Consider the following 23,105-nt stretch of genomic DNA (forward strand, 5'->3'; position numbering starts at 1 on the left):
CAGAGCTGTCAAATGAAATCAGGCACCCAAATTGTAAGAAAAGGAATAACCGATTTGGGGACTGTACTATGCAAACCAAATGAAAATTTCAGGAACCGCATATTTTACAAATGAAACCACAGTACGCCGAATACTTTCATTTTACATTGTTCATATCAATAAAGTGCCATTCAGAATGCACTGGGTTATTAATGAATGGGTTTTGGTTTTTATTCAGCCTCTGAAATACAGTGCTCGATGGAGCAAATCTAGGCGAATCAGGTAGAGCTTTGCAAGGATACCATTTCTTTGCTGCATTTGTCTGTCGAGCTTAGTTGAAATTGTGTTTGTTTTTTTCTTGGCAAAATTTGCATTTGAAATAAAGCACGTTGTCTTAGTGATAATTTTCTTTCCAAGGTGTTAGAGGCGATTCTGCTCACAACTTGTCTTTTCTGTCACTTAAAATTAATTTCTCCATTCCCCATAAGAAAAAGATTTTAACAAGCATTTACAAATTCTCAGAATATTAGAAATCGCCGTGTGATGAAAGGATGTATTTTGTTGTTGTTTTTTTTTTTAATTATACAATCCCAGACTCACTGAGTTGGAAGAGAATTTAGTGGGGAAATTATCTGGCTCTGTACCCTGCAATCAATATAGGATAAACCTCATACCTTGTATACAGCATGTTGGCTTACCTGGCCAAAGATTAAGCAGAATTAGGGCTTCAGCAAGGCAGGTACTCAAAATGAGGGGGAGGGAAATGAATGGGAGGTTGGGGGGAAGATGGAGACTGGTAAAATATCATTTGATATTTAGGGCAAAAAAAGTAATGTAGTCGCCATGGGGTGGAAGTGGGGGAATTGTCTTCATTTTAAGCTACATATGGAGTAAGAGGACACTAAAATCTTTTTTGAAGGTTTACTGTAGCTCTGAATCTATGCCATGACCATTGTTATCACATGGGTATAGGGATCCCCATTTTAGGATTTGCAATCATCCAGACCTGGATTTGAACCTCACTTTTACCTCATTCTAGTTACTTTGGACAAGTCATGTCCCCTCTTTGAGACTTATCTGTGAAATGAAGAGAAGATCTAGTTTATGACGTGACTATAGAGCTGAAAGGAGAAAGTGCCTGGCTTATACCTGCATGACACCCTACGAGCATGATGGATTATTATTTATTTATATACCTCTGTCTAGATCTGAGCTGTCCAACACAGTAGCCAGTAACCCATGTGGCTATTTAAACTGAAATATAATGGGGCACCTGGGTGGCTCAGTTGGTTGAATGTCTGACTCTTGATTTCAGGTCAGGTCATGATCCCAGGGTCATCGGATCAAGCCCCTCATTGGACTCAGCACTAAGCATGGAGCCTGCTTAAGATTCTCTCTCTCCTTCTACCCCTCTCGCCGGCTCGTTCTCTCTCTCTCTAAAATAAAATAATAAAAAGTAAAATATACAGAAATATAATAATTAGAATGAAATAAAATTTAAAATCCAGTTCCTCAATTGCATTAGCCACATGTCAAGTCTCAACAGCCACATGTGGCTAATGGCTTCTATATTAAACAGCGCAGACTGAGAACATTTCTATCATTGCAGAAAGTTCTATTAGACAGCATAGGTCTAGACCATCCATCCATTCATGGATAACAATAATAACAGATAATAGACAGATAGACAACAGCCAAGAGATAAATATCTGTATTTATATATATTTATGTTTGTTTATTTATATGAAAGTAGAGAGAGAGAGATGTACTTACTTAGGGACTGTTGTCTATCTGCCTATTTATTATTGTCATCCATTAATGGTTGGATGGTGTTTATATATATATATATATATATGACTAATAGGAACTAGGTAGATAAATGACAGGAGGGAGGAATAACTAGGAATACACTGTAGATGATGCTACAGACTGACTTGTGCCACCCCGCCCCAAACCTGTATGTTAATCCCCGATGTGCTGGTATATGGAGAGGGAGACTTTGGGAGGTAATTATATTTGGATGAGATCATGAGGGTGGGGTCCCCAAGATAGGATCAGTGTGCTTATTAGAAGGGGAGGAGACACCAGAACTCTCTCTGCCATGTAAGGACACAGCAAGAAGGCAGCCAACTGCAAGCCAGGACGAGAGCTCTTACCAGGAACAAGAACTGGCCTGCACCTTGGGCTTGGGCTACAGAACTGTGAGCCTACAGAACTGTGAGAAGTAAACATCTCTTGCTTAAGCCCCACAGTCTGCAGAATTTGGGTATAGCAGCCCCGGCAGACCAACACAGACAATAAGTGTTAATGAGTTTTCAGTCTAGCTTCTTTTATTCATGTGAACCGGACTTTTCACCTTGCAACTGGTTCTGAAAAGAGATCCCCCCCCACCTCCCACCCCCACCCCACATGAGTAAAATGTGCCTCTCAGCAGGCAGCCGCCTGCAGCGGCTCAGAAAGGCCCCGGCCTGCACCTGTGTTTATTTTTGCAGTGAATGGCCGAATGTCTCCTCCTCCTCACAGGTTTCAAAACTAGAATTTTCCTGTATACTAATGAACAAGCTGATACATGTCAGCTCTGGATGGGAGAGGACTAGAAAGCAAAGGGGGGTGGGGGGTGGGGGGTCTTTTCCCACCCACTTCTAAGTTCGGGCTGCCACCTAGTGGGTCCCACCATGAGAGAAACAGGAGGGTTTTGTGTTAAGGACCAGAAACCCGGGTGCAAAATGTGCCCAGCAAACCCTACCAAGCAAAATGGTGGTGTCAAGTCGTGAGCTGAGCGCTTTACACACGTTATCTCACTTCATTTGAAACAACCCCAAGCAGGGGGTATTATTATGCACGTTTTCCAGATGAGAAAAGAGGCTCAGAGAAAGTGATGAACCTGCTTCACTGAAAGAATGCTTGGATGAATAAATGAACAAAGGAGTAAAATGAATGCAGGCTTAATTTACATGCAGTGTTCAGAGTTACAGAACCAGCTGCATTCAGATCAACTCTGAGATGAGATTAATAATCCTCGGTGAGTCTGTGAATGGACAGATGGAATCGCTGATACTGACTGATTCCTCCCTCCAGAGGAATCCTCCTTTCGGACCCTGCTGACTGTGTGACCTTCGCCGCTCTGGCTCCCCTCTCCCCCAGCTTGTGACATAACTCCTAGGAACTGGGAATAGGAAACCGTTTGCTGTGGGTTGCGAATAGGAAGCCCAGTGTGGCTGTGTGAGTCACTGAGGAGTTACTTTACGAGGAGGGCGAGGCAGGAATGTGGAGCAAGAGATAAGAGGCTGCGCCAATCAGTATGAGGCCCATGAGGGACAAGTGGTGTCTTTGAACGCAGCTTGTCCCCTCACTCTGAGTGCTTGAGGGGGCTGCCGTCACAGGAGCCTGGCCACCCCTCCTTCCCAACATGGACAGAGATGGACTTGGAGCCGGGGTGGAGGCCCAACCACATTTCCTCTCTGAGGATTGAAAGCTGCAGTGTAGCCCTCCATTGGCAGCACCGTGTTCCTTTCCTTCTAAAGACCTGGATGCCTCCTTTCTTAACATTTCTCTCATGTTAGTTTCTATTGCTTGCAACCAGAGAACCTCCCTGTCAGCCCCTCTTGTTATTTAAGCTAGTTAGAGCCACTCTGTTCCCCCCACACCCCCTACCCCACAACCAAAAGAAACCCTGAGATAGGTGGATTCTCAGCTCAGGGATTCATTTTTCGGGTTCCCCTCTAGTTCTGTTTCCTCCAGGCGCTGCGCACGCACCTTCTGTGTGAGCTGACTCCCTGGTGTGGAAGGTGAAGGCGCCGGGTGGTGGGTGGCCACAGCCCTCCCTCAGAGGACCCACCTGCAGAGAGGCTGAGCCCTTGGCTTGTCCGCTGTGGGCGATGGGGTGCTGCCTGGAAGAAATGTGGTGGGCCCTCTCAAGAAAAAAGACTCACCTTCCTCCCAACTGGGGGTAGCTTCACATCTGTCACCTTATTTCTTGACCCCCACCAACCATCCTGTGAGAGCAACGTCTCCATTTTACAGATGAGGAAACAGGTTCAGAGGGGTTGGGTGACTTTCTCAAGGCCACACATCTGGTTGGCGACAAAATCAAGACACTGTTGAAAAAGCCGGTGTGTCAGGAGGCACCCATGTTCGCTTCCCGCAAAAGTGTTAAAGCGGTGATAGGCTCTCTCTTCCTTCTCTTCCTAGAAGTCAGGCTCCTTCGGGCGCAGATCCTGCCTGACTCCTTTGGCCATAGAGTGGGGAACAAATCACTTGCATAAAGAAGTGGGAGGTTTTCCCATTACACTTGAATTTTGTATTTCCCTCAGGACTAACAGATCTGTGATGAAGGGGGTGTGGCATAAATAGCTGGTTTCATGTTCAATAAAGTTCCATGTTCTATCTTGCTCAAAACAGTTACCACTGGAGAGGAGGGACTTTAGTCCCCCACCTGCAGGGTATTTTACCTCTAGATTCCCTGTACCCTAATTACCAGAAAGTAGAAGTCACTAATCTGATTGACCAGAGTCCAGAACATTCCTTGGGCCCCATGTTACCAGAGGGTAGGCTTACTAGATCTTATGTCAGCACATATGTGCTCCATGAAAGCCTATTTATTTCAGGGTACAGCCTTTGTGGCCAGGCCTGACCAGAAGCTTCTTTCCTGCCTCTGTCATGTTTACAACGGAGTGGGCCAATCAGGCCAGAGGAAGAAGGAAGCCTCGTTTATACCTTCAGCCTAACTTCAAATGCTTCAGAACAGCTTTCTCTTTATTTAGCTCAGTTATGAACAAAGTGGTACTTCTGTTTCTTATCTGGTGGTGTGCTAGTAAATGTTCAACAACCAACACTTTGGGGGAGTGGAGATGGGTAGGAACAAACCTGATTTGTACATTCACCAGTTTCCACTGGTGTAAAAACTCTCATGATGGCCAATATCAAAATACCAACATGACATTATCAGGAAGTAATGCACATTATTACACTGTTATATAGTATTTCCACCAACTATAGTGGTGCAAATAGACATAACCTGAAGAACATAGCTAGTTGTAAAATGTAGCAAAATAATTAGGAAGTGATGGATTTTGAATTTCTATTAAACTTAGTTGTAAATACAGTTTGTGAGTTGAAACAGTTTAATTTTTTTAGTGTTCATTTCTTTCTTTTGCAAGAGACAGAATCCCAAGCAGGCTCTGCACTGTCAGCATAGAGCCCAACACGGGGCTCGATCTCACGAACCATGAGATCATGACCTGACTGGAAATCAAGAGCTGGACGCTTAACCGCCTGAGCCACCCAGGCGCCCTGATGCAGTTTACTTTTTAATAACGGATGTCTTTAACAACCAGCTTACAAAATTCCTGAATTTTAACAATCGGCTCTCACAAGCTTTTCAAGCTGGCTCCAGCACGCCACTGCCTTCATCTATTATTCCTTGCATATGCTGTCCTCTCAATCAGGACTCCTGTCCTTTTCATCTGCCAATATCCTCTTCTTTGGCGAGCGGTCTCTTCCATTCCATTTTATTCTGGAGGAGCCTCTCTTCCCTCACTTATAAAACACGCCAAGTGTCGTGCCTACTCCACAAGGCGATGGTGAGAATTGAATTGTTCATGTCAATTGTCTCTCTGTGCTTGGCACATGGTATGCAATTAATAAATAGGTGGCCAATCTTATGAGCGTGGTGGGGAAGGAGGTGAGTGGTTAGGGGTCCTCAGGGGGCGAGAGCTACTGGGATGGGGGAGGGGATGGGAAACAGGCCCCCACTAGATACATTGCCCTTGGTTTTCCCCACCTTCTCATTAAAATTCCCCGGCCCTTCTCACTGGCTTTGCCAGCCTGAATTTTTCCAGGGTGAACAAGGGAGCTTCTCCAGCAACAACCGGCTTGGGGCAATAGAAATCTGCCTTCTTCCCGGGGAGGGGAGTAGGGCCTGGAATCCCTGCCCAGGGTTAAGAGGACTCCTACCGGATCAGAGGTTACAAACTGCGGGGCACACCAGCCTTTATTCGGCAGCAACTGCGTTTTCGAACCATTTGAATTCGCTGCTAAGATTTAGAAGCCTGGAACTTTCACCTGACACGGTGCTCCTCTCTTGCCTGGGCGACACGCCGCTGGAACTCGGGATCGGCTGCCCGGCACGCACCGCGGCTGGCTTGTCTCCACGGGGCTCCCTGCACGCTCTTCCACGGTTCCCAGCTGGGCCTTGCAGGCATGCGCATTTGCGTCCTCAGACACTCGGTCGCTGCTGGAACATTTGGGCCTGTGTATGCAACTTCCTGGCTCCTACCAGCCATTTCCCCATCTCCCCGCATCTGCATCCTCACACCACAGACGGGACCTGGTGTGATTCCCGATGAACCATCTCTGCTCCACGTACAGAAATAGGTCCCACCTATCTGTCCACTCCAGGCACAATTCCAGCAATTCCTCGTCTCCTCCATCATCACTTTTTCTCCCTCCCGACCACAGGCAGTCACTTCTCCCGTCTTTATAAAGAAAGCCTTCTCCACTCCGCTTGCCCTGCCAGTCTCTGCTCTAGTTCTCTGCTCTCCATGGCAGCTAGCGACCTCGGAAGAGTGTCCTCTACCCATGGTCTCCAATTCATCTCCCCCGCTTCTCTCTTAAACCAACTCGAGTCGGGCGTTAAACCCCTATCACTCAACGGAAACTGCTCTTGACAAGATCACCAACACTAAATCCTTGTTGCCAAGTCCAAGAGTGAATCTCAGGCTCAGGGCTATTGGTCAAGAGCTGGCCACGCCCCCTCCTCGACACTTCCTTCACTTGATTCTAAGATGCCTTTCTTTGCACAAAGCCCAAACGTCACAAATATTTGGCCATGTTCCACAGTGGCTGCAGGCATAGTGAGGGCACAAGGAAATCCAGATGCCAAGCATCAAAATGTTACACTCGATGAAGACTTGTTTCCTAAAATATTCTTTATTTGTGGGCTTGTGTCGCTGAGCAACCGCTCCTCCTTGCCATAAAGACAGCACCTGGCCTCACGGGTGGTGCCACAAGCCATAGACATCTCTGCCCCAGCAGGGGGGAAAGGACAGGTGGGGCGGGGCCACACTGTGCTGCACCATCACTTCTTAGTTGGATTATTATGACAGCCTTCTTCCTGCTTTCCCTGCTTCTTAGTCTACTCTTACAAGCACAAGTCAGACACTATCACTTGGGTGAAAAACCCCTAACTACTACATCCTCCACTGGGAGTAAAACCCAGAGTCATTGCCATGGCTGCAAAGCCCCATGTGGAAGGACCCTCTGCACTCAACCCTACCATGCTCCCTTCAGTCCTCCCGCTCCAGCCATCTGGGCTCTTTGCTGACCCTAAAACATCCCAGCATGCCCCCAGCCTCAGCCTTTGCACTGGCCCTTGTGCCTGGAACATTCCCCCACGTGCCACATGGCTATCACCCTCAACTTCCTTCATACCTTATTTAAATGTTACCTCTTCTAGAAACCTTATTTGAAATGCCACCCTGTTTTCTTCTGACCCTCCTGACCAACCTTGCCCTACTATTTTTGTTTCCCCCTTAGCAGGTTATCTGTGATACCATATCATGATATTTATTGTCTGTGTCTCCCCAACTCCCAATCCCAAGAGTCTAGGAGGGTACCTGGTACATAATAAGCACGTGAATTTCTAGGAAGGACCATGGCTTTGATCAGATCATCAAAGAGTTTTGTGGTCCAAAAGCTATCCAACAAAACTCTTCCCAGGACTAAAGCTGTTTGAAAGCCAACTATCTGTTCCAGTCCTCAAAGAGCCTTTCTAAGTAGGGGCACCACAACCAAATATATATTGCCCTTGGCTTTTCCCAATTCCCTCCACTTGGAGGTGTTGGGGGGCATCCCCTGAATGCCAGCTGGGCAGCAGCTTCCAGACCCTGTGAGAGAGCTCCCCCAGCAGCAGCACAGAGAGCAGACAAACCAAGAGATTTACCACACAAGTGGGCACTGTATATGGAGTACATGCTGGGAGCAATGAGAACAGCAGTAAATACAGAACAGAAAATAATGATCTTTGACACGACAACAAATGGGACACATTATCTAAGCACTAACACCTAAGGAGGCTGCTGCCCTAGCTCTGGGGGGCAGATCCTCAGGAGAGAGAGGCTGACTTCTTTCCAGGCTGCCTTGTCTTCAGTCCTTGTAACTTTTCATCTTTCAGTGCCTTCAAGAATTTATCTGCAGGAGAGCAAAACAAACATGGCTGTAGTAAAGATAAGGGCTCTTCTAACACTTCCAAAGTAAGCTTCTGGGACGCAATTGTGTGCTCCCTGCATGAGCCCAGAACCCAACATGGGTAGGAAAAAAACCCCTAACAGCCAAGACATGTTTAAGTGGAGAAAATGTAGTAAAGAGGTCCAAGACTCAGCCTGTTTTCTAGGGATTTTTTCCATGCCTTTGGAGAAGAGGACCTTACAGCGTGCCTGATGAGTTGGGAACCATTCTCATGGCCACATTAACCTAAACATTTAGGTTATTTCATACTCCCCTTCCGTGTGTGGCAGGGGAACCAATTTAACCTGTGTGGTTGTTTATAATAGCGGGGATAGTCCTTCTAGAACAATCTTCCCTCCTCCAGTGTTGAACTGCAAGCCTTAGCTGGAACAGGTGATAGAAAGTCTGCAGAACAGCCTATGGCTAGTGAATATTCTACAGTGTGAGATGTCTCATGTCAAGTAGAATCAAATTTAACTTTACCCTTCAAGGAGAACAACCAGTCAGCTTGCATGCTAGAGGAATCCTGCCCACATCAGAGCACACCTGGTCAGCCCTCGTCCAGAGCCCTAAGACTTTAGATCTAACATCTAGAGTCCAAAACCCTGGTGAGAGGGCTACCAGAGCCAGGGCTAGGGTTCACAAGGAGGTTACCTTCCAGCATTAAGAAGTGGAGGGCCCCAGAGGCCCTCAGTGAACTGTCCTTGGGCTTTCTGGGTCTTGCACAATTCCCACCTCTACTTACAGACACTCCAACTGCTATTCGCTTCCCCCTCCTCACATGGAGGGCCGCAGTTGGAGGTAAACACTAAAGCTCAGGTCTCTAAAGGAAGGGGTTTGTGTGTGGCGGGTGATGGTAGTATTACTACCACAGGGGACGGGACAATTATGGTGCAGGAGGTATCAAGTGCAGGATGGGGTGGTGGTGGATGGAGGTTTGCAGGCTGAGAGTCCAGATTACCAAAAGGGCTCAGGATGGAGGGAGGGTGAAGTTTGGGACAAGAGTGTTCACGAAATCCTGACAGTGATGAGGGAGGGCGTCGGTTGAAATCCAGGAGGAGTGAATCTGGGTGCTGGGGGCGGGGATTGCCGATCTGGGATCTGGACTGAAGTCTTAGCCGGTGGCCACATTGCCGGGGAGGGGATTTGGGGGGCATGGAGACAAGGGGGGGAGCGAGTCAAGGCCGGCCAAGGAGGTCACGCACAGCGCTGGGAGTCGAAGCCGTCCCCAGTGATGGTGAGTAGCTCCAGCTCCTTAATCCGGATCTCCAGCTCGCATAACTCCTCGGGGTGGGAGGCGGAGGCGAGCCGGGGAGTCGTGGGGCGGGGAGCAAGGGGCGAGGCAGCCACCTCGGGCCCTGGCGGTGGCGAGTAGAAGAAGCGCAGAGGCTCGTAGGGTATGGAGGCCAGGCCGGAAGGCCAGGGCGGGGGCCAGGGGCGCTCGCCTGGGGGCCCCAGGCCGGGTGGCGGCGGCAGGGGCGCCTGAGGGAGGGACCGTCCCCCCGGCGCCGCCCCGCCAGACTTCAGCGGCACGAAAAGCTTCTTCCAGATGTTGAAGTCGCTGAGCGGAGACGAGGAGACGCCGCGATCGTAGAGGGACGGGAAGTAGAGGGGCGGAGCAGGCCGCTGGCTCATGGTGGGGCTCTGGCCGCCTCGCCGCCCCTTCGGCATCTTTTGAATGGGAGGCTGCGTGGGAGGAACCCCGCGCCTGGAGACGCGCGCCCCAACCCCGAGTCCTCAGGTTCTGAGATTCCACAGGCCACGCCCCGGCGGAGCGCGGCCCCACCCCTTCGACCAGCCCCGCCCCCGAATAGGCGGGGTTCTGCGGGCCGGCTGGCCACGCCCCAGAACGTGCCCCGCCCACTGAGGACTGGACTCTCCCCTGGAGCAGGAGTGGGTTGACTAGCAGCGGTGACCGGCAGGCGCGCCTTAATCCGCCGCCCTACCGCCCCCGGGTTTCCGCTGTGCCCCGCGGCCATCAGACGCCAGCCAATTTTTCGCCCCCTCCGGTCCCGCCTCGACTCTTCCCACTGCCCCTAAGTTCCGCAAACCTGGCTTTGCCGCTATTGCGGCCCTGGCTCCAGCTCTCATCTCACATGTCATCAGAATCTCAGACAAAAACAGGAAGCAGGGAGCTGGCCAGAACTGCAAGAGAATACATTTTTTCAGTCTTCTCCTTTCATAGGGAGAAAAATAATATTTCCTAGAAACCTGCCCGCTGCGACAGCAGACTTCCCTTACCACCCTCTCTGCAAAGTATCTGGGGAAATGAGTTGACATCTATCCTACGGGAGGCAAAGGAGAAGATGGTTGACTGGGAATAGCTGTTAAAACCAACCAATGTTTCTGCCAAACTTCCCAGGGTTGTGGAAGATTCTGGAAAAGGGGACTCTGGTATGGACTTGTAATAGAGCGGCAGTAGAAGGTCTTCAATGAAATGCAGTTTAATTTAGTTTTTTTCCAGACACATTACCAGGCGCTAACAGGAAGCAAACTGCCCATAGGAAATCCTACCTCAAATAGCTCACTCTCTTTAAGAGTGACCTGTAGGGGTGCCTGAGTGGCTGAGTGGGTTAAGTGCCTGACTTCAGCTCAGGTCATTATCTCACGGTTCTTGAGTTCGAGTCCGTGCCAGGCTCTGTGCTGACAGTTCAGAGCCTGGAGCCTGCTTCGGATTCTGTGTCTTCCTCTTTCTCTGCCCCTCCCCCATTCACCCTCTGTCTCCCTCTCTCAAAAATAAACATTTAAAAAAGATAATAATTTTTAAAAAAAAAGTGACCTGTACTGTCCAAGGGACTTGTCCAGCTCATTTACATACATGAGTAACTTGTATTAGCCACAGACTGGGGGCAGGGGGGGGGGATAAATTTCTTTCAAAGCCTCTACCTAATGATTATTGGTACCTAATGATTATTGGTATGTAGGGGCCAGTTTAGATTGGCTAGTCAGTACCAGCTCCATTAGCAAAAATGGCTATATACAGATGCTGTATATAGGTGTGTGTGTGTGTGTGTGTGTGTGTGTGTGTAGCGCAACAGTGGAGACAGATGTCCAGGCTGGAGATCTTTGGGTAAGTTGCTTGACTTCTAAGACAGTTTTCTGTAAAACAGAAATAAGAGAACCAGGCTGCCTCACTTGTTTGTGGCAATCCGACAGAAGACAGAATGGTGTGTGTGAAGCACTTGTAAGCTTAGAAACTGTCCAAGTGTAAGGAGCAGCTGTCCCCACTGAGGGACCTATCTGAAGCTGAGAAGTTTTGCCTTCCTATACTTAGTGTAAACTCCTTGAGGGCAAGAATCCAGCCTTATAATATTGAACATATAATAGACTTAATAAATACTTGAGAACTTTTGAAACAGTGTTATGTGTTTGGGGAACTGAAGGGGACCAGAATATAGCACCCTAAAACATGCCACTTTGGCATGAGGATTATTTTGAACTGAAGGCAATTGAGGAACAGCAGACACAGGGGAAGCTCTGTACTCTCCCTTTCTGCCTAAAAGCAGGGTATAAATTTCCCTTTGTGAAGGTAATGTAAATTTCCCTTTGTGAAGGTATCCTCCTCCCCTTTCCCATATCAGGAAGAAGAGATGATTCTTATCACTGGAGATGGCACGGACTTGAGCCTGCATAAACAAATCTTACTACACAACCCTTATCTTTGATAAACTTCCCCCATATATCTACCTTCCTACAATTTATGACTTCTAGAAGCCCAATCCCCTTTTCCTTTGTCTTGTCTCTTGTCCACAATTTGTCACCCTTTGTTAAAATGGCTTATAAGCTCTCAAGCCTAAATGTTTCTTTGGGTTTTCACATCTTTTCTGTGAGGCCCCATGTGCATGCATAATAAATCTTTTCTGTTAATCTGTTTTTTCCCAGTTTAATTTACATGATCCAACTACTGAACCTAAGAGAATAGAGGAAACTTCCTCCCCGCCCCCCCCCCCACCTCTACAGAACCATAGTAGTGGTGAGAACCAGAGTTTTAGACTCAGACCTGGGACCAAGCCCTGGACCTACTGTGTACTCAGCTGTGTGGATGAACTTTTCTGAACCTCAGTTTTTTATCTATGTAATGGGAATAATAATGGTACCAGATGAAGGAGCATTAAGGCAAGCTGACGGCCACAAACACCGCCACACCCCCTCCCCTGACCCCCACCCCCAGGTGGAATATGTGTGATATTTCTCGGGCACTGCTGGCTGCCCAAAAACAAAGGAAAGGGGGAAAACAAATTGTTAACTGATAGAGATCATAATCCTGCAGGACCTAAATCTCCATCACCCCTCCTATTGATGTGGGGGACAAAGGCAGAAGGAAATGGCAGATAGAACTAAATTACCTTATAACCTGCAGCCCATTGACAAATACTTGAGGCTGGCCGAGTAAAATGTTTCTCCAGGAACTCCCTATGGTCTTAATGCTAATGCTTTGCTAGAGGGAAAACCACCTTAGTTTGACAATAGCTAGGCCTCCACTATCTTGGGAGTCTTCTTTAACCTGTGAAAATCTCACTGGAAACTTCCCCTGGATTTTACCTCCCCCAGCCCCATAGTATATAACCAGTCTCTCCTCCTGTCCCTGGGCAACTCTTTCTGCCCATGGTTCCTGTCCTCGTGGCTTAATAAAGTCACGTTTTTTGCACCGAAGATGTCCTTGGCTCTGGACCCCATGAGCCCCGCTATCACCCCTAAAACCTCATCAATACCTACTCCTTGAATTGGTAAGATTAAATGAGACAATCTAAGTACTCTGCCATAGAACATGTTCAGTAATGTTAACTCTTTTATTCTATGTTGAAGATCCTTAGATTTTGCATTATGTTCTTTAAATGATGCAATGCAATCACATTTTTACTCCTATGTATCCATTCAAAGAGGAAAAGCTTACAGATTTTAACTCCACGGTAATCTAAACAGATTTTATACTGGGTGGCTTAATTAGAAGACAATCATAACATTACAAAGTGCAGGTTAAAAGAAAGGTGGTTTCCTCTAACAACCACACAAGAAAACTCAGGTGCCACAGTGAACAAACACTGAGATAAATCCCAGGGAAGTCTATATGGGGTAATAACAAACCTCAGTAGTTACGGCAAAACCCCACAAATTATTCCTGCAAACATCTGGGAAAGTCAAGTTGGTGATGAAAAGACAGAACAGGTTTACGTTTATTTAAAAAAAAATTTTTTTATGTTTATTTTTGAGAGAGAGCAAGCGGGGGAGGGGCAGAGAGAGAGGGAGACACAATCTGAAGCAGGCTCCAGGCTTTGAGCTGTCAGCACAGAACCCGGCATGGGGCTCAAACCCAGGAACTGTGAGATCCTGACCCGAGCTGAAGTCAGATGCTTAACTGAGTCACCCAGGTGCCCCTAGATACCCCTAGTTACCTCATCTATCTTAAACAGAACATTCCCCTCCCTGGGCTCTAAAGCTCTAGTGTCACCTGTCTTGCCTTTCAAATTCCCCAATAAGTACCATCCTGTTGGAGCTTGAGGGAGGGATTCCATTTCTTTCTTTTTCTTTCTTTCTTTCTTTCTTTCTTTTTTTTTTTTTTGATTTGTTTATTTTTTAAGAGAGAGAGAGAGAGATTGAGAGAGCGAGAGAGGAAGGGGCATAGAAAGAGGGAGAAAGAGTCCTAAGGAGGCTCTGTGCTGGCAGTGTGGAGCCTGATGTGGGGCTCGAATTCATGAAATGTAAGATCATGACCTGAGCGGAAATCAAGAATCAGATGCTTAACTGACTGAGCAACCCAGGTACCCCTGAGGGATTCAATTGCTAAGACCCAAGCTCCCTGCCTGCACTTGGAACCAGTGAGAGAGATGCTCACACGGGTTCCTCTTTGCTGCTAAAGGTCTGTTGGAGGACACGACTTGAGGTCTGGAAGCCAGGTGGGATTACTAGAACTACATCCCTCAGCTGAGCTCACCTACCTGGCGCAAGGCGCTGTGGGAAAGGGCCTTGTCCACAGAGAAAGAGCCTTTACTGGCACAGCGAAGAGCAGGCCAAAGACAGACCTGGTCTGTTCTCCAAACTCACCCAAAAGGGCAGTTCTTCTTCCACTCTCTTCTTCCCAAAAGGGCAGGAGAAGGAGGCACACGAGTGTCACCCTTGAGACATGTGACACAGGACGCCTGGGTGGCTCAGTCCATTAAGGCTCTTGGTTTCGGCTCAGGTCATGAGCTCACGGTTCGTGAGTTCGAGCCCCACATCGGGCTCTGTGCTGACCGCTCAGAACCTGGAGCCTGTTTTGGATTCTGTGTCTCCCTCTCTCTCTGTCCCTCCCCTGCTCCCTCCATCTCTCTCTCTCTCTCTTAAACAAACTTAAAAAAAAAAAAGACACATGGCACAGTGGGGTGAGGGTTTCTCCCAACACTCTGATTTAAACTCTCTAACCCAGGCTGCCGCCCCTTAGTCGGGGGTTATGATTTCCCATCGCCAAAGCCCTCTTCAGCCAGGAGCTGCCAGGACTACGCGGGTTACTGTTTGCCTCATTTCCTCAGCCGTGGCCTGCCGGAGGAGTAAGACAGCTCAGCACCGAAGCTCTGCATCTAGACACGCTGCTGGTGATCACAGCCTCCCCAGGTTCCCAGGCTCGTGAAGGGCACATTGTGATTTGCCATGTCTGCCTTGGCTCCAGATGGCTTTTAGGGCCATGTAGTGCTTGTGGTTTGGAATACAACAGAGTTGTTGTGGAGTGAATGTTTGTGGTCCCCCCCCACCACCACCAAATTTATATGTTAAAATCCTAACCTCCAATATGAGGCCATTAGGAGGTGGGGCCTTTGGGAGGTGATTAGGTCAGGAGGTGGAGCCCTCGTGAATGGGATTAGTGCCCTTAGAAAAGAGAGCTCAGGGGGCCTGGGTGGCTCAGTTAAGCATCCGACTTCCGCTCAGGTCATTGTTAGGGTCAGGCGTAAGGCAGGGTAAAGATAGGAGTCAGAGGCTAAAAAATTTTAGCAAAGGCTTTATTTGGGAACTAAGGTCTCAGGTGAGGTTCCGTGACTCAGGGAGAGAGAGGAGTCAGGGAAGTCTTACCCAGGTGTGGTGGGGTGGGGTTTTTAAGCAGCAGCGGTTCCAGGTTTAGGTCCGGGTGGGCCTTTTTCGCATCAGGTCGTGCTGTGGTTCGGTGATTGGTTGACCTCCAATTTGTTCTGGCACGATACTAGGGGCTTTCCCTTGTGTTGCACTGGCAAGATGGCCGTCCCCTCTACTGTGGTTCCAAGGACATCCTAACATTCCAACCTCTTATTGGTGATAATGGGCGATGGATCTGATCTGGCTGCTTCCTGCGGGTGGAAGGGCGACGTCATGGTATGTGGGGTCTGAGGTTGGAATGCGGGAATATGGCCGGACTACCATCTGGTGAAATGCAACCTGGGAAACTTCATGAATTCGTTTTTGTATGAAACGGAGAAAACAAGGTAAGAGCATAAGTATTATACAGATAGCAACTAGGGGGGTGACTGTGGTGAGGAGCCAAGTTAGGAGGGGTGATTGCCACCAGGAGGTTAGGGGGTCTGAGGATCCTGGGCGGGCAGAGTTTTTTGGATTTCCTTTAGGTGTTCTAGATTGGTTTCAACTAAGCCTGATTCATTGAGGTAGTAGCAACATTCCTCCCTCAGGAACAGGCATCTGCTGTCAGGAGATGTAGGGCTCGTCGGTTTTGTAGAGTGACCTGTGCTAGGGAGTTGATCTGCCTTTGTAAGGCGGATAGGGAGGTTGCTGAGGCTTCTAATTTATTGAGGATGTCTCGGCCCAACAGGGGGACGGGGCAGGAGGGGATGACTAGGAAGGGGTGGAAGAAGTGGAAGCCATCCAGGCAGCAGGTGAGTACCGGTGTGCATGGGGGAATGGAGGGAGTGCCATTTATGCCCATGACCGAAACGGAGGATGGCGTGGTGGGGCCAGAATAGCTCGGCAGGACAGAATAGGTAGCCCCCGTGTCCAACAGAAAGGAGATGGACGTACCCGCTACCTGGAGTTTTACCCTGGGCTCAGTGTGGGTCACCGGAGTTCCTGAGTCTGGGCCTCGTCAGTCGTCATCCTCCATCTCCAGCAGTTGGAAGGCAGAGTCCAATCGAGGTGAAGCCTCGCCATGTGGGGGCGTTGTGAGTCTGTTGTGCCCTGGGTTAGGACAATCGGATTCCCAATGGCCCATTTGCTGTCACAATGGGCATGGACTGGTAGGCTTTTTGGGATGGGGACACTGACGAGACCAATGGCCTTCTTGGCCACATTTAAAGCATGGCCCCGGAGGGGGCCATGGCCCGGAGGGCTTTATTGTGGCTGGCCTCAGGGCAGCTACCAAGGCTGGGGTCTGTAATTGTACCTTTTGTTGGAGACGGGCCTATTGCCGTTGTTCTTGAGCTTCCTCTCGGCCATTAAAAACTTTAAAAGCCATCTTTCCCAGGTCGGCCATAGGGGTTTGAGGACCATCTTCGGCCTTTTTTAGTTTTTTTTTTTTGAATATCAGGGGCTGATTGGGAAGTAAAATAGGTGGCCAATACTGTGGCCCCAGCGGGGTTGGTAGGGTCTAGTCTGGTATACTGGGTAAGTGCCTCTGTGAGCTGGCTAAGGAAGGCTGTGGGGTTTTCATTGGGGTCCTGTATTATTTCTTGAAGTTTGTTAAAATTTACTGATTTGAGGTTGCCCTCATGCCTGCTAGTAGGCACTGGATCATCTGGTCCCGGCGCCGGTGACCATTGCCTGCATGTTGGTAGTTCCAATTGGGGTCGGCCGCCGGGACAGCATCGGCCCCTATAGACAGGCATAGTGGGGTCGGTCATGTGGGTTTGGTCTGCATATTCCCTGGCTGTGGCCTGGATGCGCTCCTTCTCCTCAGGGGTGAGGGTAGAGGTGAGGATTACATGGATGTCATGCCATGTGAGACTGTAGGCTTGGGCAAGGTATTGGAATTCCTTAATGTATTGGGTGGGGTCAGCCGAGAATGACCCTAGCCACTTTTCAATGGCGGATAAGTCTTGGAGGGAGAAGGGGACGTGAACGCGAACCAGGCCTTCAGGTCCTGCCACCTCATAGAGAGGTAAGATGGCCGCTGGGTTCTGTTCAATGGAAGGGGCCTGAGCACCAGTTGGGGATGATATGGGAGGCAAGGGCGGGACGGCTGGGGGTTGGGAGTACGGAGGGGGGGAGAGCCGGTGGGCGGCGGGGCTAGATCCTCTAACGGGGTCGGAGATTGGGGAAGTTGGTGAGGTGGGGTCATCGGGGGGGTTGTGGGCGGGCAAGGAGCATGCATGCAGAGGGGCAGGAGGAACATAGGTTGGAGCGAGACCTGAGGTCCCAAAAGGCCATGACGTAGGGTATTTCTCCCCGTTTTCCCAGCCGATGGCAGAAATTGCCCAGATCGGTTAAGATTTGGTATTGTAAAGACCCCTCCAGTGGCCATTGAGGATCATTATCTAATTTGTACTGAGGTCAGACTATAGCGCAAAGGCAGATGAGTCGGTTACGATGAAGTTCGCCTTGTAAGCCCAGGAGCTGGAAGTTTTAACAGACATTGGAGGGGGGTAAGAGATCGAGGCGGTTTAGACTCGTTACTCCCCATTGGCATGGCAGGGCGAGGCGTCCCTCGCGCTACAATAAGGGGCCTATTGGCGTGCAGGCCTTTCGGCGTGTGGAGGAAAGGAGGCTGATTTGAGAGACGTCTCTCGTGGGTGTCAGCCGTAGTTGGAGGAGGGAAGGAGGGGTCTGTCCTACTTACTGGCTCCTGTAGGCGCTTGAGAGTAGGTGGTTGGCCTCTGGCTTGGCAAGGAGGGAGTTCCGCCAAGGGAGACGAGCTACTACCTCCCCCCAGGTTTCGGCACCAAATGTTAGGGTCAGGCGTAAGGCAGGGTAAAGATAGGAGTCAGAGGCAAAAAAAATTTTAGCAGTCAAAGGCTTTATTTGGGAACTAAGGTCTCGGGTGAGGTTCCGTGACTCAGGGAGAGAGAAAGAGAGAGAGGAGACAGGGAAGTCGCACCCAGGTGTGGTGGGGTGGGGTTTTTAAGCTGCAGCGGTTCCGGGTTTAGGTCCGGGTGGGCCTTTTTCGCATCAGGTCGTGCTGTGGCTCGGTGATTGGTTGACCTCCAAATCGTTCTGGCAGCTACTAGGGGCTTTTCCTTGGGTTGCACTGGCAAGATGGCTGTCCCCTCTACTGTGGTTCCAAGGACATCCTAACAGTCATGATCTCAGGGTTCCTGATTTCCAGCCCCGCATTGGGCTCTGTGCTGACAACTCAGAGCCTGGAGCCTGCTTTGGATTCTATGTCTCCCTCTCTCTCTCTGCCCCTCCCCCGCTCACGCTCTGTCTCTCCCTCTGTCTCTCCCTCTCATAAATAAACATTAATAGAAGAAGAAGAAGAAAAAAGAGGTCAGAGAGCTCCTTTGCCCTTTCCACCATGTGAGGAAACAGCCAGATAATGGATGCCTGTGAGCCAGGAAGGGGTTTTCACCAGACACAAGATATGCCAGAGTCTTGCTCTTGTACTTCCCAGCCTCCAGGTCTGTGAGAAATAAATGTTTGTTGCTTAAGCCACCAAGTCTGTGGCATTTTGTTATAGTAGCCTGAATGCACGTTTGAACCCAGGAGTCTGCGACTGGGGGAAAATCACATCACCTCCCTGAACTTCAATCTTCTATAAAATGAAGACAATATCTACTTCACAGGGTTGATGTAGTTGATGAAAATATGTACAAGCAGTACCTGGGACACACAGTGGGTGCTCAATAAAGTGTGACTGTGATGATTATACAGTCTTAGGTGGATTCCTTAGTCCACCATAAAGCCCTGGTGAGTTGACTAGGAAAATGGAGTGGGGAAGGGGGGTGTCACTTCTAGAAGACCAAACCCACTCCAGAGAATTTAGCAAGCCCTATACCCTGGAAACTGCTTCCTTGCTGTAGTGCTGAGGACAGTGATAGTAAACATGTGAAGAGAGGCTACCTACCGTGTGCCACGCACTTGTCTTAACTCCACTAATCTTCCTAACAACCCTGGTCTGGGGTGTTATTATCCGAATTTTCCAGGTGAGAAAACTGAGGCACGTGAAGTGAAGCAACTTGCCCGAGGTCCTGTGACTGGTTAGCGTCAGAGCTGGCATTCCTAACAGGCAGATGAGCTCCACCGCCCCTCCTCTGGCCCCCCCCACAGGCCCCCCAGCCCTCAGGGCAGGCCCACAGCTGGGCACTTGGCCTCCTGTCCTCTTCCCGGCAGGGGGCTGGCTCTACTTGGAAGTTGTTTGTGCCCAGCAATTCTGGGAACAGCCTTTTTCTTGATCACTCATCTGAATTAACCATTGTGTTGGTCTGGATCTAGGGGACCAGATCCAGGGGACGTTCACACTTCACAACACCCTCCATTTATAAAAGTTTCTGAGAAGTACAGTTCAGTCCTTATTCTCATTTCCCTCAGTGGGTGTTCCTCTGTACTGGCAGGGTCAGCAAATCCTTTAATAAACGGAAGCCTGAGAGGCAGTTGAGCGCAATGGAGCGAACAGGCCTTGGAAGATCCACCGGCATTAGCCAGCTGTATGGCCTTTGGGTAAAAATAATTGCAGCGAACCCCTCCTGACGGCTTACGATTGTGCGTTCTCATGTTACCTGGACAGCAACACTCACAGGGTATACATCTGTCAGAATTTTCTGGGCACAAGCAACAGAAATTGATACTGAGAATTTACACAGAGGGCTAGGAGACAGCTCATGGGTGTGAAAGCTTAAGAGTTAGGTGGAGGAGGTACAAAAACCGGAGTAGCTTCAGGATCCAGGTAGCAGGAAGGAGTCAATAACCTGTTCAGTTTCGTCCCGGGGGTGGTAGCCAGCTGTTGGTTGGCTATTCTTTCTTTCTTTTTTTAATGTTTATTTATTCTTGAGACAGAGACAGAGCATGAGGGGGAGGGACAGAGAGAGAGGGAGACACAGAATCTGAAACAGGCTCCAGGCTCCGAGCTGTCAGCACAGAGCCCGATGTGGGGCTGGAACCCACGAACTGTGAGATCATGACCTGAGCCGAAGCCGGCCGTTAAACCGACTGAGCCACCCAGGCGCCTCATTGGCTGGCTATGCTTAATGACTATTCCCTTATCCTTTTACCCTTGCCACCTTCCCCTTACAGAGGTTGGAAAAATTAAATACTAGCTTTGCCAGTCCCCCTTTAAGGTAGGGGTGGCCATGGGACACAGTTGCGGTCAGAAGATATGACCAGAGGATAGCTGGGAATTTCTGGGAAAGATTGTACTTTCCTGATAAGAGTGATGAAAACTGAAGCTTTCCCTTCCTCGCTTTCTGCCTTAAAACTTGCAATGCTGGAACTTCTGCAGTCCCTTTGTGATCAGGAGGGAAAGACCAAGACTATCACCAACAAACACACCAGCCCAGACATTGTGGAGCAGTTGAACCAATGCCAGAGGTTGCTTACCTGCAGAGTGTTTATGCGAGAAAATCAGACTTTGTCTGATTAAGCTACTCTGAGTTGGGTTGTCTGTTACTTTCAGGCTTCCTGAGAGGCTCACACCTTCAACCAAAACCGTTTTTTCCCCCCAGTCCTTGCAGAACTCCACCGAAGACTTAAATTCTGGGGAAGAACATGCCCAGCTTTCTCAGCTGGAGGAGGGTAGGCCACCTTCGTTAACGGTTCGGCCGATACCGCACTTAAAGGGTGGGGGGAGTTCCTCAAAAGGTGAGTGTGCTCTCGTTGCCAGAGGTGGGGGGAACAGAGGCCAAGAGGCTGAAAGTCAAATGTCCGTTAAGATGGGTGTCACGGTTACAGCCATGATGCTGACACAGAGTCTCAGGGTGGCGACATAGTATGCCCAAAGCCTCTGAGGCATGGGCACGCACGGGGCCTGGCACTTTACCTTGCTGCAAGTGTATTGCATTTAAGTAAAGGATTGCTGGCGTGGGATTTCATTATAAACCCAAATCTTAAAAAAATATTCTCAAAGCTACATTATTCATATCATATACACGTTATTTCCATCCCAATCTTGAGTGTTCTTTTAACTGCTTCCCATAGCTCCGGAAGGAGGGTGGTTTAGTTAGCAACTGTCAGTTAACCCTTTTCACTAGATGTCTTGGTTAGAGATATTTGGTTGCAAAGAACACAACCTTTCTCACTCATTCAAGCACCAGGAAAGGGCAGGAGGAGTTACAGTATGATTAGACCTGACTGAATCCAAGGGCAGAAATGGACAGGAAACTGTAATTTGTAAGCACTCTGATGGATTTGGGTATAGATGATAAATACTATTCATGATTACTGAGAAAAATTAAGTGGAGCTCTACATTTATAGTGTTTGGAATAGTGCCTGGCACACGGTAAGCCCTCAAGTTGGGACCAGTATACTCCAGGGTTTAACATTCAGGGTCAGGCCCCATTTTGTCTACATCAGGAGAGTTTATGAACTGAAACACTAAGTTCCAGTTCTGGCCATAACACCATGTCACGAAAACACATGAGAAGGTAAACGACGCTGTTTACATTCCCGTAAGGCCTCCATCTTATCAGCATCAACGTTTTGCCTGATTTCTATAAAACTGACAGCCAGACGGGGTGGTGTTAACTGAGCCAGCGTGGGCACGGATTGTATATAGGAGTGACACGGTGTGGTCGGCTGGCTTGCATGGAGCCAACAATAGTGAGGCTGGAGAGAGAAGCACCCTTTGGGAAGCCCATCACGAAAATGAAGGTCCTCACTCCACAGTGTAGGACTTGTTTCCCAGTTCAGTGCCCTTGCCCCCTGCAGGGTGTGTGGTGTCTCACCACTTTGCCTCCCAGAGGCTGTGGCCCTACATGACTGCTGGGGAAAAGGAGGACAGACAGACATCCTTACTTACGACAGAGCCTTGCAGGCACCCATCTACTCCAAAATAATGTATATATAAACAGGAAGTTTTAGCCCAAGTAAAAATCTTGTGGTGAACAATCCCATAATAGGCAATATGAATAGGAGATCTCTGGTCAATTTCTACAAAGCCAGTGGAGTGAATACAATGTGTTTCACTGTCGATTCTCCAATCCCTTTAGTTTTAACAACCCTGGACTCCGTGTAACCTGCGTCTTTATTACAGCCCACTTCCTATCTGCCAGACACTTTGCAAATGTGAGACCACAAGCCTCACACAATTTTTTTTGAGGTAGGTGCAGGAAGCCGGAGTTCAGAGGGGGCCAGAAAACTTGTCCAGAGACATAGCCAATTAGTGGAAGAGACAGGATCTGAACCCAGGCCCCCAACTACCAAGTCCATGCACTCAACTGCTGTTATCCTGAAATGAAATAATGATGAGAGGCAGTGGGTCTTGGAAACAGACTGGCAAACACAGTGTTTTGAAATTATATCATGTTTCCTAAAAGTCCTAAGTGGGTTCTATAAAGCTCACCCGGTTGGATAACCTAAACTTTCAGTGAAAAAACAACTGTACTTAATGTTTTTATTTCTAAAAAGAGGCAGGAATCAATTTCTTCAAAGCAAAAAAAGCACCCAGATCTCCTCCAGGCTTTGTCCCAAAGTCAAATTGGCATGCATTAAAGGCAGGTGCAAAGGACATAAGGCAGCACAGTGGCCGACTGGGCAGCTGAGTGTGAACCCTAGACTTGACGATATATTAACCTTGGTGACAGTCAGCAATTCAAATTTCTTCAAACATAGTTTTCTTCTTAATCAGTGAGATGATGATAGTACAGAAAAAAATACATGTAAAACAGAGCACAGAACCCCACACCATCAAGTTCCCCTCATTAGAGGGGATATCAGGTAAGTACGGCTTCCAGCCAGGGCTGTGCCTTCTCAGCACAAGAATCTCTTAGAAATGTTAGCATTAGTTCAGACTGTTTGCAAGGAAAACAAACCCAGTGTAAACTAGCAGATGTTGAACACTGATGAGGAACTTACAATGTGC

General features: G+C 48.7%; 1 protein-coding gene across 1 annotated transcript; it reads right to left on the reverse strand.

Moving 5' to 3' along the window:
• Positions 1 to 7,765: 7,765 nt before the first annotated feature.
• On the reverse strand, positions 7,766 to 9,918 carry CD1H11orf91 (chromosome D1 C11orf91 homolog). Its single transcript, XM_030333259.1, has 2 exons — positions 9,411 to 9,918; positions 7,766 to 8,169 (listed from the first exon to the last, which is right to left on the reverse strand). Exons 1-2 carry the CDS (start codon positions 9,874 to 9,876, stop codon positions 8,084 to 8,086), a joined length of 552 nt encoding a protein of 183 aa, XP_030189119.1. The 5' UTR covers positions 9,877 to 9,918; the 3' UTR covers positions 7,766 to 8,083.
• Positions 9,919 to 23,105: the final 13,187 nt, after the last annotated feature.

The sequence above is a fragment of the Lynx canadensis genome, chromosome D1 (genome assembly GCF_007474595.2).
Source record: "Lynx canadensis isolate LIC74 chromosome D1, mLynCan4.pri.v2, whole genome shotgun sequence".
NCBI lineage: Eukaryota > Metazoa > Chordata > Mammalia > Carnivora > Felidae > Lynx > Lynx canadensis.